This window comes from Notamacropus eugenii, chromosome 3 (genome assembly GCF_028372415.1).
Source record: "Notamacropus eugenii isolate mMacEug1 chromosome 3, mMacEug1.pri_v2, whole genome shotgun sequence".
Lineage (NCBI taxonomy): Eukaryota > Metazoa > Chordata > Mammalia > Diprotodontia > Macropodidae > Notamacropus > Notamacropus eugenii.
In genome coordinates, this window is record NC_092874.1 from 5,174,269 (window position 1) to 5,191,892 (window position 17,624).

A 17,624-nucleotide genomic window follows, 5' to 3' on the forward strand; every position below is an offset into this window, starting at 1 on the left:
TGTGTTACCAGCTCGGGGTGTGCATGGAATTATCACGTTTGCTGACAGAGGGTTTGCCTCATACTCTTTCCACATCTGGGCCACAACCAGGCTTTGGTTCTGAGCCGACCAACCTCTGCTAAGCTAAACGGCGAAGGCCTAATGATGCTGTCCCTAGAGGGCTGGCATTCCGGCTTCTTCCGGCTTCCAAGGGAGTCCTCTCTTCAGCTCAGCGGAGCTGTTGGACCTTGAGGCAATGAGGGCTAAGGAGTTTTCCCCTCTCCACCAGAAGGCAAGGCAAGGTGGGGGGAGGCAAACTTCCTCCCCTACTTTCCCTCAGGTGGTAGGAAGGTTGCGTTGCCTGCCTCAGTTTCCTGGCTGCACCAGCACCCTGTCCCAGCATCCAAGGCGTCGGTGCCGTTGCCTGCCCGCACTGGGTGTCCATCGCTGTCCTCTGGGAATTGAAGGCTTGAACCCTACGCTTACTAAAGGGAACAGTGAGCAGGAAATGCAAATGGTCCCAGAATCCCCTGCAACAAAACGGACCCCGAGACAGGAAATGCTGGGTCTGAGCCACATGGGTAGCCTCATACAACGTGGTGTGTGTGGAGGCTCTGGTCCTTTGGGGGAGGTTCTTGTTGACATGGCAATATTACTAGTGAAAAATACAAGCAAAAGCCTTTTAAAGGTTCATTTTTGTGCCCATTTGAAGACCAAAATCCAAGAGTAGAATGTGGTTGTGACTCCACTGACTAGCCAGACAGAGCTCAGTGGAGACAGAACCAGGGTGGGGCAAACAGAGCCTTGTTCAGGGCGCCAAATTCAGAGGATATTGAATTCTGAGGGCTTGGCAGCGCCTCCGTCCTTCAGCGTAATGAGGCAAGCTCCTTCCCTGCCCCACCCCTCACACTATTCCCCCCACTCCAAACTGGCAATTTTCCCAGCCCTTGCCCGAGTGCGAGTGCGTGTTTCCCATGTTGCTCCCCTCCCCCAACCTCCCCATCCGCAACCTTGAGCTGGTATCCTGGAGTCTCTGGATCTCCCACCTAACCTTTTAGACCAGAACATGATATTATTCACTTTAAAGGCTGGGTCCCCAGTCAGATGAAAGAAAACATGGAAGACAGAGAGCTGTTTGTGCTGGGCTTGAGGGGAAGGGAGGATGGAATGAGTGCCTCATTCTGCTTCCTGACCCACCTCTGATTGGGGCCAGATTACTCAGGATCCCCTCACACTCCGTTCTTCTCCAGAAGGAGTGTGGAGGCACAGGTGGGCTGAGGTCAGGAATGACTGAGGTGGCTTTTAGTTTCTTCCCCAGCCCTGGGGTTAATGTCACCAGCCTGCCCCCCACTCACACCCCAAGACAGAAAGGAAAGAGCACAGCACCAGGACAAACATGCCAAGACTCAGAAAGGGGGAATGGAACAGGCAGCGGTCAGATCCCTGCTCCAGAGTGTCTTACCTGAGCCTGGGGAGAAGACGTTGTTCAGCGAAAGGAGAAAAATCAGAGACAGAGAGACATGTCAGTGAAGGAGCTGTATTAGGGGAGTAGAGTCCAATGTAACGATGACCTCTTCCTTTTCTGTGACTTTCATGTAGTGTCTGATCTGAGCCTCACCACAGCCCTACTAGACGTTGTAAGTCATGTTATCCCCATTTTAGAGATGAGAAGACAGACCCAGAGGGGCAAAGTAGTTTGCCTGAGAGAGTGGGCTTCCTGCTCCTCTTCTTAATTCTCTTAGCCATGTGTGAATTATCTCTCCCTGATTCAGAAAGTGTTAAAGATGGAATTTGTACTTGACTGCCAGTCTCACACTCTCCTACACAGCCAGCCTTGCAAGATGCATTAAACAGCCTGGGGATGGTGTTGCTTTGTCAACAACAAGCACTCCGGCCTGTGCTTTGGAGGACAGAACCCAATGCTTGCTCCAAAGTCAGTTCTACTCCTGGCTCCCCAAGGAGTCAGGGTCCCATGAGGAGGGTCATCAAAGAGGGAGACTGGCCCCTGGAAGATGGAAATAGAGCAGCCTGGGAGCCAAGCCAAAGGCTCAGCACAAGGCAAGGGTGGTGAGTGATCACTAGAAATCTCCGCCATGACCTGCAGGTTCAGTTTGTGCTGTTGGCCAGTCCAAGGATGGGATTCATTCAGACTCAGGAAATGAGAATCTGCTGCCTGAGCGGGAAACCAGGCTCCACACAGAGCATTTCCCAGCAAAGTAAGCCTCAGAGTAGTTTCCTGAGGAATATGTAATTTTGGTACAAAAGTATCATTAGCAATTATAAATGGCAAGGCAGAGGGAAGGCAGATCTTTGCAGATGACTTCAAAAAACCATTTTCAAGATGCTTTACCAATCAATTCTCCAAGTCTCTTCTGATTTTGCAAAAAAACCTTTTTATGTATTTTGTTGGGGGAGGACTGTTCTAGCAACTGTCAACAATATTGGATGTTCTAACAACTGTTATTTTCTCAGTGTATCTTCCTTGACCATGGCCAGTCTCTTGATGAGCTGGGATCTCAATTCATCAATATTGCATTTAAAATATGTGTCTGGCCAGGAGTCATACAGCAGCTGGACCCCAAGCAAGGAGGGATGGATGGGCTGGGCAACTTTCCAGAGCAAGTGTGCCATGGGATAGTGGAGCAAAGCTCTTAAAAGCCTGAAGATTGAAGACTTAAAACTGCCAGGGACCCCTGGGGTCCACTAGTAAGACCTCTTCAATTTACTGATAAGGCTGAAAGCATTAAATGAGCAACCCAGAGTCACTTGGGGAGTAACAGAACTGGGATTCAAATTCAGTACTTCTGATGCCAAATCTCTTATTTTCAGTTTGTAGCTGGGCTATCTGTGCTGCCTTTCCACACGTGGCCTTTATGTGTCCGTCTATGTGTGTGTGCACACAAACAGACACAATCACTAACACACACACACACACACACACACACACACACGCACAAACACACACGGTTAACCCAACTCAGTCCTCCTGTTGAGAGGCTGGCCTTGCCGTGAGGATAATCTGAGGGACTTTGGAGGCTGAAGATGTCAGGAGCCATGGTGATTCTTGGGATAGACCCAGGGTCTCTCTCACTGCACTGAGGATCCCTCTTGGTCACCCTGCTTGGGACTGATGCTCTGAGCCAGGACTTTAGGGAAGAATGGCTCTCTTTTATGCGAACTATCCCAATACGCCTCAATCAGCTTTATTAGCCCCCCCACAAAGATCTTAGAAAGGAGCCGGATGCCTGTCAGAAATTACGTTAGCTACCAGTAGATGGCAGCAGAGCTGCACCTCCAAACCAACTGGATTCTCGCCTAGGGTTAGAGACCTCTGAGAATAAGGACTGAGTTAGAGTGGATGAAGCAGTGAGGAGTGTGTGTGTGTGTGTGTGTGTGTGTGTGTGTGTGTGTGTGTGTGTGTGTGTGTGTGTGTGTGTGTGTGTGTGTGTGTGTGTGTGTGTGTGTGTGTGTGTGTGGTGGGGTTCCCTCTCCTCTTCCCTTCAATCCCTTTGGAAAAGAATGTCTCCCCGCATCATGTGCATCACTTCCCCTTGATTTAATGCCATTAAGAGGCTGAGAGTATCCCTGGAAGGAGAGGAGGAGATGCCCCAGGACCTATCTGTGGGACCACGACTCAAGGGACACTTGAAAGATTAGACTGTCCCATCCTGTACAATTGTCAAAAGCGTCTCAAATAACCATTGTGATATTTTTAACTAGTTCCAGACCATGTTGACAGTCAGCTAAGGAGGGGGGCTGCTATTTCCTCACTTCCATTTTCTACAGAGGTCCAGTTGGACTGTGAGCAGCCACATAAAAGCCCAGCTGGGGTGCACATACCTGGTTCACATGGTCCAGCTTAGGGCAGGGGCGGCCTCCATTGTATGGCTTCTCTCGAAGCCATTTGGAGCGAACCTTGACTCCGCTGCCACAGGACTTACTGCAACGAGACCAGTTGGACCATTCGCTGAGTTTGCAGTCTGAGGGGCAGGGGATGATGCAGGCTTCCTCAATGTACCCTAAGCAGAGAGAGAGGAAACACACACAGAACCTTATCTATTCAGCTTGACAGTTTCTGACTAGCGCCTACAGTTCTCTTTCATGTAAAGGGGTCAGGAACATGGAAAGCAGAGATTTCATCATTCTTAACCTCAAATTAAAGTCTACAGGAAAATGGCACCACCCTGCAGAGACAGTGTTAAAATAACAGATGAGCGTCTACTGTCTGCTGAGGATTTGTGCTCACCAAGTTCCAGTGTCTTTGACTTTCTGACAGTTCCCATTTACCTGACAATAACCTGTCCCCTGCCACCTTATTCTCAAGCTGCTGGAGTGAGATGTTTTAGACTCAAAGTGTGCTGCCCATCTGACTCTGAAATCTCATCAGGGCATGTCACCCAAGTCCAGGGTGGGTATATCCAGGCCCCAGGCTTCTTCAAGACAAGATGTGACGGATGCCAATCACCACCCACACAGACTCACCCAGCCTAGCACCTTTGGTGTGCTCTCCCTAGATAGCCAAGATGTAAGAAAGAGCAAGGCAAAGTCAGTTAAGGGTGATGCTGTCTGCCATGTTTTTCGTGCTGGCGACCTGTCCACGCACGCACACAATTCTCATTAATCACAGGAGGAGTGATGGGAATTGATGATATCTACGTAATGCTTGAAGGAGAACAAAACCCTTGAGGAGCCTTCTCCCAGTCCAGCCTCACAATAACCCAATTGTATCAGTGCTACTGGCATTATTATTCATATTTAACTGATGAGGAAACTGAGGCACCAGAAGGTGAAGTGGCTTAATCCAGAGTCATACTGCTCCCAGATATTAGAGGCAAGATTTGAATTCAGGTCTTTTCTGATTGAGGCCAGCTGTCTTTAGGATGATAACTTTAGGGCCTGAAGGGACTTTAGAGAGAATCTGGTGCAATTCTCTTATTTGATAGATAGTGAAGCCCGGGCTCAGAGAAATAAAATGGCCTGCTTGAGGTCACACGGAAGTGTCCTAGAATCACAGAATTTCAGAATCCAAATGTACTTCATTGGCTGGGGAGTCCAACCCATCCACAAACAGGATCCCCACTCTGATGTTGGCTATGTGCCAGAGTAGCCCAAATATTCACACGGGTTATCTGTACCCAACCTGTGGTAGAGCATTCCAAGCTCGTAATGGTCTGACTAGCCACTGTAACACATACTGAAACTTCACTTTATCATGGTGATGTCATTGTGGTCCTCTTCGAGAACGACCAACCAACCACATGCCAGACCCCTGAGAAAAGAAGCCCACCACCGCTGGAGACAACTGGTTCCACCTGGGGATGGCTCTTAGGGCTAGTCATCCAGCCTTTACACACACCTAAGGATCTTAGTTTGTTCCCCTGGGGCTGAATAGAGAAAGTCTAATCCTTTCTCCAGTGCCAGCCCTTCAAGCACTTGCCGATAGACTTCCCGTTTCCTCTTAGTCCCATTTTCTCAGGGTAAACACCTCCAGTTCCTTCAACCTCTCTGGTGTCCTGGACCCACGGACCTTCATCATCCTTTGGACACTGTGCAGCTATCCATCATCCTTAGCCAGTGTTGCTCATCCCTGAGGCATAATCTCCTAGATGAGATCTGGTGAGAGCAGAGCAGAGCATCCTGGGAAGGACCATCCCTATCCTGACTCTGGAAGCCCTGCCCCCCTTAATGAAGGTCAAAGTCCATTAGCTTTTTTTTTTTTTTTTTTGGCCACCATATCATACTGATAAATCTTTGAACTTGTAGCTCCCTAGAACCCTCAACTCTTTTTCAACACCACTGCTTTCTAGCCTTGCTGCCCCATCTTGGACTCAGGATGTTGATTTCTGGTACTTGTACTTTCCATTTATCCTTGCTGAATTTTATCTTCTTAGATTCAGCCAGGGGCTTCAGCCTCTCATCCTTACTGTCTCCTCCAGTGTGCTAGCTGTCTCTTCCAGCTTTGTGTCAGTAGCACTTAGCAAAACTAGAATCCAAACCCATGTCCCTTGATTCCACGCTGAGTGACTGAAACATCATAACCTACTGCTATTATCCCATTTGGTGTCTCCCCCCCGCCCCATCTCCAGCAAACCTAGGAGGGAGGAGGGGAGCTGGTTTTATTCCCATTTGACAGATAAGGAAGCTAAGGTCTCCTAGGGAAGGAATATTAAAGAGAGGCATCCTAAGGCAAGGAAAGGATACTGACTCTTGGTTTTTTTTTTCTTTATTCTGACACTTACTACTTGTATAATCTTGGGTAATTTCCTTTTTGCAGTTCTTATTTTCTGTCATATGTGAATAAAATAAGGGATTTGGAAATGACCAAACAAGTGTCTCTCACTTTTGCTACTCTACATTTTACACTTTCTTCCAGCTCTGTTAAGCGACTTGTCAGATAGTCACTTAGTTGCTCTTTGCCTCGGGTTATTCATCTGTAAAATGGGGATGATAATAATAGGATCTAGCTCACAGGGTTGTTGTGAGGATAAAATGAGAACACATTGGTGAAGCACTTTGCAAACTTTGAAGGGTTATACAAATACTAGTTACTATTATTATTAATTATTATTATCATAAAGTAGGTGTTGGACTGAGAGCCTCTGATGACCCTTCAAAGCTACAGAAATGCTGCAAGATTTTTAAGGTCAAAGATAGTAGCAGGAGTTGTCTGGGGCGGGATCAGAGAAAAGGGGTGACTTGTGATCAGGGTGCAGACCAGAGCCCCAAGGGATTTTAGTCCAGAGCTTGGTCTACCTTGGAGCTGGTTCTCTTTGTCTCACACCTCTTCACACAGCAGCTTTTACCTTCATAGGATCCTAACTACCCCCTGAATCAGACTCAGGTAGAGGAGGCACTCAGAGGACATTGTGCCTTTGAGATCTGTCCAATGTCTCATTCACATGAATTATGAATGTGCAAATTAAGCAACTTCCAGCCCCTGGTTGAACGATACAACCATGCTGGTGGAAGGGAAGATTAAAACATTCATTTAAGGCAGACAGGCTCCGCCAGGCTGTTTGACCAGTGGCAGCATGGGGGAGATTATGGGTCACTTTATCTAAAACATCTGCATTAATCGTAGAAATGAAACATCCTGAGCCCAGAATTGGAACTGAAGCAAATGCTTATCATAAGCACAAAGAAGGGAATTGAGAAGCAGCATCCCACTCTGTCTGCATCTGCCTGCCTGGGCTCTCCCCAAACGAACACAACCTCATGTTGCTTCTCTTAAGATATATACAGAATATTCTTTAAGATTCAGGCATTTTCAGTCCAGCAACTTGGCCAGCTGTGCACTGTGATAATACAATTAAGATATTTGCCCCAAGTCTTACTGTTAACAAATGAAAAGAGTCAGGTAGTCTTGAGATCTTCACAATGGTATCTTTTAAGAAAGAGAGGCACCTGCCTTGTTCTCCTAGTATGTGACCCCAAGGCCCTCTGGGAAATCAAGGAAATGTCTGGGAAGACACGGCACTGATCATGACGTTCCTAAGAAGCAGAATAAAGGCTCATTGAATAGGAGTATGATGGGAACAGGAGATGTCATGGCCATGCAGGGTCAATGAGGGACAGCAGAGACACGACCCATCTGCAGCCCCAGGGTCTACCAAATATTCAGACCCTCAACTATCGTTCCCAGGATGATATGTAGATCCCCTGTGGATGCACAAAAGCCACCCTGGACAGGTAGATGGGGGTGGGGATGGGAGATGGGGGTATGGAGTGCTTCTATCTGCTTGAGTGGAGGGCATTACCATCAAAACCTAGGAAAAACACTATTTAAGAAAGAGCTCTTCAGATTTGTGTGATTTATTTGCACAAGAAAATACACACTTTCACCAGTTATTTATCTAGGACTATCCCAGGCCTAAGGAAACAGTTTCATTGTGATACACTGAGGCCAATTCAAATGAGAGGCAGTGTGGTTCAGTGGATAGATCACCAGCCTTGGGGTCAGGAGACACATCCTAGCTGTATTGCCCTGAGCAACACCCAGGATCTCTGTAAGCCACAGTCTCCTCATCTATGAACAGGGACAAGCTCACACCCACAACTGACCCCATGGGCCTATGGTGGCTGCCCCTTAGCTGGAGCTGAGATTTCATGAAGGGGGCTCCCCTCTGCAACAATGAAGATGAGTTGGGGAGTGTTAGCATTACAGGTTCTCATCTGCACATTTATTTACCGCTTGGACATGACAGACTGCATATCTGTGTATGTGGATGTTAAGAAACAAAGTGAATTATTCCAACCTCCCTCCTCTCTTGGGAATGGATCAACAAATGTGGTTTGCTCAGTTTTTGAAATTAACTCTCCACTGGAGGGGTTCTGTGGTCTCCCAGGGACAGATGTCTCAGTGTCTACTTTTCCTCAGACCCAGCTCCTGAAGGAGAACCACAGGATGTAGTCGAGGCTGATGGACACTAATGGGAGCCACATTTCCTCAGTCTGCTCACGGCAGCTCTCAGACTCTGAAACAAGGGCTCATTTTAAACTGACTCCAAGGAGAGAGCCCTTCCTCCCTTTTGTCCAGTTAATAAAAGGCCCAGCGTGCCCCAGGAGCACAAACTAAGTTGGTTAAAACAAGGGCCTTTGATTTCAGGGGTACATTTGCATCAAACCACATTCCTAATCTGTAGCTTTCCCAATTCCTTGGTGATGAATGCCCACCACAGGAGAGCCTGAATGCTTTCCAGTCCACAAAAATGCAATCAGAAGGTACTCCAGAGCCTTAGGCAACTCAGTCATAAATGTAGGTTCATTTTTGGAATTGATACAAAGCAATTTAAAGTTAATAAAAAACTGTTGGATTTATCTCTTTGGCCTGTTTCCAGACTTGTGTGGGTGATAAAGTCTGGAAATGGCTTTCTCTCCTAACACAGGCCAGACAAGGCAGGGTGAGACTGGCTCCAGAACACATCCAAATGATAGAAAACCAAATCCTACATGCATCAGCTTCTTGACTTAGGGTTAGATGCATATTACTGAACAGAGAAATGCTAAAGGGAAGGCTAACCAAGCTTTGTCAGAAGGGTACCTAGCGCTGAATAGTCTGCATTAGAATTTGTGGGAAATGGCAAATTCTCCGCAGTGACTTGAATAGAAGATTGGCTTGCTGTGTAAAAGAACCTAGGGATAGCTGGTGGACAGCTGGTGTGCTCCACTGTGTCTTGGGGGTAGTTAGTGAACTCAAGAAAACTCCTGGCATGAGGGATGGGGTCAGTGTCTGGGATCACATGGATGGAAGTTGTGCAGGATGGGCTGGCATGGGTAAGTTGAGATCTGCTTCACTGAAGTGAATACTCATAGATCACAGACTTGTTGGGGTATTAACGTTAAATCTAATAGTGCTCGTGAAAGTTACTGACCTGATTTGCTCACCAATTTTAATTTACATGAGAAGTCCAGCGGCATGGGAAATGCTGTACTTAGGATGCTCATCACCAGCTAAGTACATCTTAAAAGAAAAAAACAAACCCAACACATTTCATGTTTTCTTTCATTTAGAACTGTCTGGGAAGCCTGTGAATAAGACTGTAGTGGGGATGACCTTTAGGAATGTGCTATGAAGGCTTGAGGAAAGCAATTCAATTATGGGTCATTGACCTTAGACACATCTGAGGACTCATCTTTTACATTGAAAAAGCCTTTCACTCCAGCCCCCAAATGACAGAACCACAAGCTGATAACAGCAGATGCTTTTCAAGCATATGACCTTACTTAGACAATTCAAGCCAGCATAGGAAACTCTTAGTTAGCTTCTACTCCCTTCACCTCTTTTCTTTCCTCCATGGGGAGTGATATTCCAATGTTGTTTCCTTCTTTCTCCTCTCCCAATATTCACAGTTCAGCTTAGCCCCCAGAGGCGATACAAATACTTCCCTCCTTTCCTGTCTTCTTTCCCCTTCCTCCTTCACTCGTTTCCCTAGTTATCTTGGCCAACCCTCTCTCGTCCCTTCTCTCCACATCTTTGCCCCACTTGAGAGCTGAATAAGACCCTGACTGTATTACTTGCAGCACCAGAATCACACCGGGGATTCACTGCACATTCTGAAGTGAAACTGGACTTAAAAAAGACCTGGTAGCCTTGGTTGTGGAAGGCCTTGAAACTACTAAGAATTCTTCTCTGGAATTTCCACAAATCTCCCTCTTCCTCTAATTAAGGCTGTTTCCTCTATAGCCCCAGCACTCAGAACCCTTACAAAGAATTTCCTATTCAATTGTGCTCTTTTTCTACTTATTTAATTACAAGCAAAGTAACTGTACTGTTTTCCACTACATAAAAAAAATCACACCTGCATTTTAGCTACGTCTTATATTCTGGGGACTCCTGCAGAAATTCTAGGAAATGAAACCACAATGTATGACATCGTTTCTACAGAAGAATACATTTCCATTTCTAAGAAACTGACTCAAAAAAGAACTTTCGAATACAATTGTCTTGAAAACTAAGCGATGCCTACACTCCTTCTGGACCTTTACTGTTTAAAAATGAAATTATAATACCTTTTGATTTTACATCATGTATGTTTCTCACCCCTGCCAGAGAGTCATACCTTATAAAAAGAATTTAAAAGAAGAAGAAAAAAGCACTTCAGCAAAACTAGCCAACACATTGAAAAGGTCTGGCATTGTATACACCATTCCACACCCTAGCCCCCACTGTTGCCAGTTTCTTAACCGTGACCACTATGTAGCTCCAAGGGCTTTCCTAGACATAAAAGTCCAATCGGAAGTTAATCCTGTGCCTGGGGGAAGAATTCTGACTGAGGAGGACGGTGTGTAGGAGATTGAGCTGTCTGCCTCAGGTACAGGAGTCTGCCCCTACTTTGGGCACATCCACCCTGTAGCTCCATGCCCGTAAGAACAGTCAGAGGCAGTCACACCGCAACTAACCGAGGAACAAGCGGCAAGCAAAGCCCCGCTCTGTGCAGCAGGATCGATGTGCCCACAAAGACAGAAGCAGGAGCCTCTTGGAATCTCAGGTCGGCCTGGCCAGAGCCACGAGCTTTGACACCGAGGGCCAAACCCCATCGGGGGAGGGGTGACAATCCACCTAGGCTGTGGGAGTTGGGATCACACACTGGGGGCGGGGCTCCTGGATGAGCAGGGAGAGAAGGCAGCCGAGGCGCTTTCTCACACTTGCTGGTGTCCTCTTTCCTATACTTGCTCCCCAGCCTCCCAGCGCTCGTTCATCCTCTGCTGAAGGACCCTTTAAATTCGGGGCCTGAATGCACCCCTCCCGCTGCCCCTCTCCCCTTGCAGCTCTGCTTCCATCTGCTGGTGTTAAAACCATCCCCGGATGTCTAAGCATGCCTGTCTAATCTTCTCCATAAACCTCCTGGTCAGGGAGGGTACACTGGAGACTCAGCGCCAATCAATGCTTCTCCTTAATTAATGCTAATGGACAAATCTCCTCCCGCTAAGAAGGCATTAGACAAACTATCCTGGACCATTCAGTTGAGCCCAAGGTCTTCATAGTAAAAACTGGCTCCATAAATGAGGCCACGGAAGATGACCTCCATCAACGTGTGACATATGTCTCCGTCCGGGGACAGTGACCTCTAGACGAGGCGTGCTCGGAGCCGCCCCTCTCAGGGCGCTAGGGATTCTGAATCGTGATTCCTCCGTGAATGAGCTAAGCTGCGTCCCGAAAGGAACTCATTAAATAATGCTGGATTTAATGAGCGGAGCAGTGAATAAACTCGAGGCTTCTCTTCCCCACCAGAGCATAAAAAGGCTGTCTTTCTATCTTCAAGTCCATCGGATTCTGCGAGCACATGCTGCTGAGTTCTGGCTGCCTGGGGAGCACCCTTAACCATACGTGTTTCCTTTGGTCTTTAAAAAAAATGATGAAAATGCTCTGAAAACCACTTTGCCCCCATTTAGGCTTGTGCTGTGTCACGTGTCCAAAAGACCGCGGAATTCAGCAGAAGAACGAACTCTACCTGCGTATTGGCGGTTCGGCCACTCCTACTTCAAAGCCGTGGGTTGTTGGGGCGCTTTAGACCCTCATTGGGTAAGTGTAATGAGAAGGTAGGCTCCCCTTAGTTCCTTCTGGAGTGGAGTCCCTGTAGCCTAAGGCCCCAGATCCTGTTAGACTTGGTTAGGGCTCATGTTGCTTTCATGGAAGTATTTGTCTGGAGCATTTTGTCTTTATTAAAAGCCAGATCTTGCCACATGTTTCTTTCTGGGTGTAAATCTTCAAAATTTCCTGGGTTGGGTCTTCTTGGGGTTTTCTCCCATGCACCAATTGATCTAATCCCATCAGGAGAGGCAGATTTCAAAAAGACCTTAATTTTCATAGTCTAAGAATGGGGTCTAACATCACTGGACTTGGAGCCGCAAGGCGCCTTAGTCCCCCCCTTCCCCCACCCCAGCCCCCTCATTTTACAGGTTAATAGAATAATGTCTGGAGAAGAGGAGATGGTGCAAGAGTGCAGTCTTCAGGTGTTGGAAAGGATGTCATGTAAAGGAGGGAACGGATCCATGCTGTTGGCCCTAGAGGGAGGAACCAGGAGCCAGGGAAGGCTCAAAGTCTGGACAAACTTCCTCAGAATGAGAATTGTCCAGGTGTGGGAGAGGCTGCCTTCAGATGTGGTGAGCTCACTCCCAGAGAGATCTTCAAGAGAAAGTCGAATCACCACCTTAACAATAATCAATAATAATGAGCATTTATATAGTTCCTTAAGGTTTGAAAAGCACCTTACAAATATTCTATCATTTTTACCTTGCTGGCTATGTTACAATAGTTATAACTTGCTGGGTATTTGTAGTCATTTCATTATTGGTTGGAGTAAATGGCTGCCTAGGTCCTTTCCAATGCTTTCCAATTCTGTGATTCTGCGAAGGCAATCCCAAGGGGAGGATGCAACCTGAATTCAGTTCAAGAATGGCTTATTGTCTCCACATCCAGCTCCTGTGTCTCTTCAGGGCTCTGGGGTTGTTTGGGAGCCACTTACATCCTGGAAGTAGATTCTAAATCCAATCAACACTGGATATGTCTTTCTCACAAGTGGCTGGACTCAGAGCCCCCCCTGGGGTTCCCTGACTCCCAGAGTCCCAAGATACCCGAGTAAAAGTCAACTTTGCAGGGCTATTTTCAAAGTCCCTGCTTGGGCCCCCTCCTTGACAGCACCCTTGACAAGTGGTCACCCAACCTCTGCCAGATGGCCTCCGATGAGGGGAGTCTGTCTGCCGCCTCTAGAGGCAGCCCTTACTTGTGGAAAGCTTGCTTCCTTGCACCTCGAAGTCTAAGGCATTTGCCTCTTTCTCTAGTAGCCTAACCCATGTGCAACTATTGGGTTGATGCCATTATAGTGCTCATTTATGGTGGGGGCTGATTGGTTGATGAATAATGACTCACCACTCTATTGAGGTGGAACACTAGGCAGAGGGAAGGAAAGAGGATTTGGTTGATCATCCCCACCCATCTTTCCCATCCCCCTGGGGGTCCCTGAAGGAATTGCTTTTCCCTTTTCTGTGTCACTGAGGGCAGACCCCTTGATGCACGCAGCTGCCCTAGGAATGTGGAGAGAACTCTTCAGCCTTTCACCTGGCAGAGAAGCTTGTGCTGGGCTTCTCAAGCATTACCTCTCTTCCCTGCATTCATCAGCACCTTAGGTCTAGCGTTATAACCACTTGTGCAGACCTAAGGATGGATATTTCCATGAAGTCATGAATACAGGCCCAGCAGCCCACAGCAGCGCATCTAGAGCCGGCTTCAGAGTCAGGAGCTGACTGTCCTGCCTCTGATATATCTTGGCTTTGTGATCCAGGATACATCACTTGAACACTCTGTTTTAAGGCAATTTCCCATGACTCTAAGATTCAGAGCAGGGAAAGGTCTGGTCGTGGTATAGGGAGCTTCCTCAAAGGGAGTTCCCAACATCAATGAAATCTTAGAGAGCTTTTTTTTCCCTTAAAGGACCACATAAAACTCATTAGACTTTGGATTACCGTGGCTGTTGCAGCGGGATGTCTCCACAAGCCGGCCATTTTGATCATAGCAGGCCATAGCCTGGTAGCGGTAGCCTTGTCCACATTCCTTGATGTCTCCTTGCACCTTCATGCCCAAGAGCACCTCCACTTTGCCTTCGGGTAAGATGCAGTCTGACCAGTTGCCCACTGCCTGGGCATTGTATTTGTCACAAGGGCAGAAATGGGTGTCAATTAGAGGATACAGCTGGGAATTTCTGCACTTATCTTTCTTCTTGCTTTTTCCTGAAGAAGAGAAGTTACAAGAATGTAAGTTGGACACGGTCACCCCCAGGTCTGCCAATGCAGCTGGTGGTAAGTGAATGTCTGCTGCACTGGAATGCAGCTGGACTGGAGGTGGCCTTTGGCAGCTGGTGAGCTCCTTTCCCAAGGCCTCCAATGCTCCCTGTTGGTCCCAATTTCCTTCTGAACCACAAGTATAAATAAGTTCTTTTTTCCACTCCCAATCCTTCCTGTACCAACTTTTGCCCATATTGTGCCCAATATAGCTCCATTTGTCTCATTTCCAGCTTACAAAAGCCTCATTGTACAAAGAACAAACCCTATTGTGGTAACTGCCAGCCTCACCCTGATGATGGAGACCCTTAAATCATGCCTTTTGCCCCTAATGGCATTCATTAGCTGAAGGACCAGAAGGCAATTTCTGAGCTGTTCTGGATTCTTCTCTTTCTGAAGGTAGGGAGGAGGTCGACTGCTGTTTTGCACAGACGTGTTTACACATAGCTGTGATCCAGGCTGTGAGGTCTGGGATTTCCTACTTCCTCTCAGATCCTGCAGTGCCCCCTCCCTTCTTGAACACTAATTAGCTGACAGTGCTTTCTCATGGGGTCCCAACTTTGGCCAGTACATTGTCTTATATTCAAGAGACTGATTTAAGAATAGAGGAGAAACACTAGATTCTGTAACAGTCTGGAGGGATCCCATCTATTTTCCCTCAAAGCAGATAAAATGAAATGTTCAACTCCCCTGAAGTGCAAAATAATTCAACCTTCTAATATCTACCACTGGCTTACCTTAGCTGTGAGAAATAGAGGTTTGTATACCCAGAGCCTCCAATATGACAATGTAGCACATTGGCAAGACTGTTGGATTTCAAGTCAGAGCTACTGGGTTCAAATTCCACATCTGTCATTTGCTATATCTGTGACTTTGACAAAGGCACCCCCTTCTCTGGGTACCGGGTTTCTCATCTATAAGTTAGAAGGTTAGATTAGAACTCTTTGCTGGCCCCTCCAGTATTAGGTCTGGAATCCTATAATATTCATTTATTTTGTGGATACCAACAAATCAAAGCCATTGTTGTGAAGTGAGTCATCCTAGACCTTATGGCAAAAGGCCCTTTTTCAGGTGTCCCTAGCTGTTGGTCTCCATTGCTGGGGTGGCTACAGGCTTGGCCACTGCATTTGCCTTTGTGGCTTCTTTTTTATTTGTCCAATCACATAGTTTGGAACTCTGAGCTAGTTTCCTGACCATGTGAAAAGAGGGAAAAACAAAGACGGAGACAGCAATAGTTGTGGGTGAGGAATATGGGAAGCTAGAAGAGTCAGGAGACCCAAGCTGGAGTCCCTGCTCTAATGTATGACCCTGACCAAGCTTGGGATGTGTGTTCTAGCTCAGGATTTCACCTACTCTGAGTAGATTCATAGACATACTCTCTTCTTACTGCCTTGTTTTCCAACTGAAAAATCATCTGCCACATATCATGTAGGAAATCAGATGGACCTCCATTTTTCTTACCAACTCATATGGTAGTACTTATCAGGGTTGTTGACTTCCATGAAAACAAGGGTCCAGGTAAATTACTCAAAGAACTTGTAGAAGCCAGGACCATCATATACACTCAGCAGTACCTCAAAGATTCAGGAAGGGCTCTGCATCTGGCTTTCTCTGCCTCCCCTGGGTTTTCTGACCTTGATGAAAGTGAATTTGAGTTTCTTGGCAATTCTTACCAACAATTGAACGCTTTCTGGTCCTAACTGCACCACAGTCTCCATTGCATGAAGAAAACTTGGACCAGTTGGTGAACTGACAGTCATCCAGGCATGGGATCTGACAGGCTTGGGTTAGTGCTGGTAAGGGGCCTGCATACCGAAGGCACTCACTGATGTCAGCCTGTCCTCCATCTTGCTTGCGACAAGTGATGGCTAGAAAGGAAGAAGAAAAAGAGAGGGTGCAGTTCATAACCAGAAGGAAATTTTGTAATGTCAGTAATTGCCTGGGAATAGTCATGTATGCTTAGGAAGGCTGGCATTTTGGAGTCCTGATTTACAAAGGAAATCTGGAGGTATCTACGGATCGTGAAGAGTCATGCCGTCATCTTTGAATCACTGGCCATTATGACCTAACTGATCATTCTTCTAATCACAGAAAACACTTCTTGATTTCCAGTATAATGAAAGTGCATGGCCCCTCTGCTACAAGCAGTTCAATACTGGATGCTATCCCACTCATTGTATTCCTGTCACATCTTCTTTTTTCACATGTGTATGAAAGCACACTTAGGAACCAACTTGTGTTGTCATGGAGACCTAGCAGGACCTTCGAGACCCTTTCCACTCTCCACAAAGTGTGTTAGTAGAGATGCACCAAGTGCCATCAATAATTTGAGTTGTACACTCCACACTCTCCTCAATGAACTCAGCGCATGCATTGATCTAAGACCCAGAAAATAGCTGACACATTATATTGATCATTGGATGCTCTCATGTGAGGCTTTCTACTTTGGGATTTCATAAAAGGTATTGGAAATCTAAAGACTATGCCAGAAAGAGTGACCAGGGTGAGGAGGGCTTTCAGTCTATGTCAGGCAAGTGTTGGATGGAAGAAGTGTTCATCTAGCTGGGAAAGGAGAAGCAGGGTCAAGAGAGCTGTCATCAGTCCTTGAAAGGACTGTAGAAGATGGAGCAGATTTGCCCTGCTTGGCCCCAGAGGGCAGAACCAGGCACATGAGGGGGATTTTTAAAGAGACAAATTTAGGCTTCACAATGGGACAACTTCCTAACAAGGACAGTCATTCCAGAGTGGAAAGGGCTCCCTCAGGAAAGAGTGAGGAATACAACATGCATAAAGGAAAGCAATTACAAAGGACATATTGAATAATGCAAAATAACTTCAAAAGTCAGAGAAAGTTAGTAACTGGGGTAGGCAGGGGTAGGCAGCTTCTGGTGAAAGCTATCAACCAAACTATGCTATGAAGGCATCTGGGAATTTGAAAAGGCAGAGGCCAGGAGGGAGGAAATTCCAGACAGAGGGCATGACCTGGGCAAAGGTAAGGAAGCAGAAGAGAGAATGTTATGTAGGACAAGCTTGTGAGCCAGTGTGCCTGGCACAGAGAGTGCAGGGAGTGGGGCAGAAGGGAAAAGACTGAAAATGTAGTTCTAGGCCAGGACAGTAGACAACTTTAAATAGCAATATGAAGACTCTGAATTTTATACTAGAGAAAAAAATGAGCTAGTGATGATTTTTGAATATAAAAGTGACATGGCAGATCTGTGTTTTACAAATTTCACTTTGGTGGTTTTATGCTTGATGGATTGGAGACTGTGGCCAAGATGATAAGTTAGGAAGCTTTAATGAAAGTCTAGGCAAGGGGTGTTCAGGGCTTGAGCTAGGGCTTTGGCCATGTGAGTAGAGAAGAGGGGACA

At 46.7% G+C, this 17,624-nt stretch overlaps 1 protein-coding gene across 1 annotated transcript in view; it reads right to left on the reverse strand.

Moving 5' to 3' along the window:
• The window catches only part of THSD7A (thrombospondin type 1 domain containing 7A), a 357,822-nt gene that overhangs the window by 34,647 nt on the left and 305,551 nt on the right, over nt 1-17,624 (reverse strand). Inside the window, exons 12-15 of the mRNA XM_072650795.1 lie at nt 15,930-16,124; nt 13,942-14,205; nt 3,820-3,998; nt 1,442-1,447 (exon numbers count right to left, since the gene is read on the reverse strand). Coding sequence (XP_072506896.1) covers nt 1,442-1,447; nt 3,820-3,998; nt 13,942-14,205; nt 15,930-16,124 — 644 coding nt within the window. The remainder of the gene's footprint in view (nt 1-1,441; nt 1,448-3,819; nt 3,999-13,941; nt 14,206-15,929; nt 16,125-17,624) is intronic.